Source organism: Anastrepha ludens, chromosome 2, assembly GCF_028408465.1.
Source record: "Anastrepha ludens isolate Willacy chromosome 2, idAnaLude1.1, whole genome shotgun sequence".
NCBI lineage: Eukaryota > Metazoa > Arthropoda > Insecta > Diptera > Tephritidae > Anastrepha > Anastrepha ludens.
The window spans coordinates 114,316,604-114,318,689 of record NC_071498.1 but is presented as its reverse complement, the minus strand read 5'-3'; the positions used below and the strand labels follow the sequence as shown (position 1 = coordinate 114,318,689).

The window sequence follows — 2,086 nt, the reverse complement described above, 5'->3', positions numbered from 1 at the left end:
GCGGATTTTTACCGGTCCCTGCGCGGGCGCCAATTAATATTTAATTTTATTAGTTGCATTTTTTTAAATAATCGTGGACTCGAAGTCCACGTCTTTATTTTAATTATGTCAATTTAAGACTAACTTTACAATTATTTTTTCTCCTACTTAACACCTAAATTTTGGTCAAGTCACGTTGTCCTTGCATGTGCTGGGAAAGCTTGAATTTGGCCAACGCAGCGAATCTGGTATTGTGCGCGTGTGGTGTCGTTAACCCGTGGGATACAGTCGTAATATGTTATTTGTTGCCTGATTGTTCAGTGTCTCCGCTGTTGTAACATCAGATGTGTTTAGTTATTTATATTGGTTTTTTGGAAATTTAGTTTACAAATCTTGGGAAAAATGGTTCATTGGTCTTTTTAATAATTAATTGCATTTGATTAATTCTTTGAAAGTAAAAATAGTTCGTTGGTCATTTATTAATGACTATTTTTGGTTCGAAATTCTTAGAAATTATAAAGCAGTAAAGTTTAAATAAAGTATGGATTTATTAGTTGAAATAAAATCCACGGTTTACGTTATGGTGTAAAATATTTTAATATGATTCGGCTTTTGAAAATACTGTTCAAGTCTTGAATGTGAGGTAAAGGGTATCGATTAGGCGTGATGATGGCATTGAGCATACGATAATCGCCACAAAGGCGCCACTGTCCTGCCTTTTTTTGAACCATATGCAAGGGGCTTGCCCAAGGACTTTTGCTTGGTTGACAAATACCAGCTTTGATCATCAGTTCGAATTCCTTTTTTGCTATTGCTAGCTTTTCTGGATTAAGACGCCGAGCAGACTGGTTGTCCACGTGTAATAATCTGATGTTTGACTGAACTTTGTTTCAGATTATTACCTTTATTGAAAGTATGGGGAAGTGTAAGACCTTCGAATTGTTGTCATAAATCGCTAAAAATCGAGTTCTCGTCAATAGTGTTGACTCTTTCATATTGAATTAATTGAGAATCGCATTTGGTGCGTAACTTAGTTTTCGCATCGATTAATTCATCATCCAAATTCATTGAGAAAATCTGCACCTAATATTGGCTTTGCTACATCGGCGATGAGAAATGACCATGTGAAATTACGTCGAAGTCCAAGGTCGACTGAAGAAGTAAAATAACCGAAAGTAGCTATGGGTGTGCCATTTGCGGCGAAGAGTTTATAGCTATCGTGAATTTTTAATTTATTGAAAAAATTTCGAGGTAAAACGGAGAAATCTGCTCCGGTGTCAACTAAATATTTGCGGCAATTTGAACGATCTGTGACAAATAAGCGGCGAGAATAATTCAGACCCACTTCGTCTACCGCAAATGACGAAGTGGAATTTAGTTTTTTGAATGTTCATCACATTTATCGGCGGACTTTTTGAATGCGCATGGCTGTTCACACTTGCGTGCCATGGCCCCAAAACGATAATGAAATCGACAATACGGTCTTTTATTACGAGATTTGGAACGTGAACGACTCGAATTGTGTGACTTCTGGGATTTATTTGGACTATTGTTTCTGCTCGCTCTAAATTCGCGAAAATATTTGGCTAATTCATCGATACGAGCGTTCAATTGAAGGAGTGTGTTATCCGATTTGATCTCCGAAATTAGTTTTGGGGCAGTCAATTCGACAACTTTATCTGCTAAGGTAGCATAGGTGTTGAGATCGTCATTTGAAATTGCCACGACGGCACGAACGTTTTCCGGTAAACGTTCAATCCAAAGGGACCTGATTGCTTCATCGGTGAGAGCATTTTTGGCTAAATCACGCATTTTGCGTAACAAATGTGACGGTTTGTCATCACTAAGTTCGATTTCAGTGAGTAAAACTCTCAGATTGAGTGTATTCACTAATTAGGCGGTTTTTAAGTGATTCGTATTTGTTTTCCGCGGGTGGACTATGAATCAAGTCAGAAACCATTGATAAATACTCAGGTTCAAGAACAGATATTACATGATTATACTTCGAATTGTCGCGAGTAATGCTACCGTTAATGAATTGAGCTTCCATTTGAATAAAAAATAAATCCGGTTCTTTCTTAACGAATGTCGGTGCTTTTATTGTAAT

The 2,086-nt window shown here is 37.2% G+C and overlaps 1 protein-coding gene across 1 annotated transcript; it reads right to left on the bottom strand.

The window, feature by feature from the left end:
• Positions 1 to 1,353: 1,353 nt before the first annotated feature.
• On the bottom strand, positions 1,354 to 1,791 carry LOC128871843 (uncharacterized). The gene has a single exon (XM_054113948.1). It carries the CDS (start codon positions 1,789 to 1,791, stop codon positions 1,354 to 1,356), a length of 438 nt encoding a protein of 145 aa, XP_053969923.1.
• Between the last annotated feature and the right edge of the window lie 295 nt (positions 1,792 to 2,086).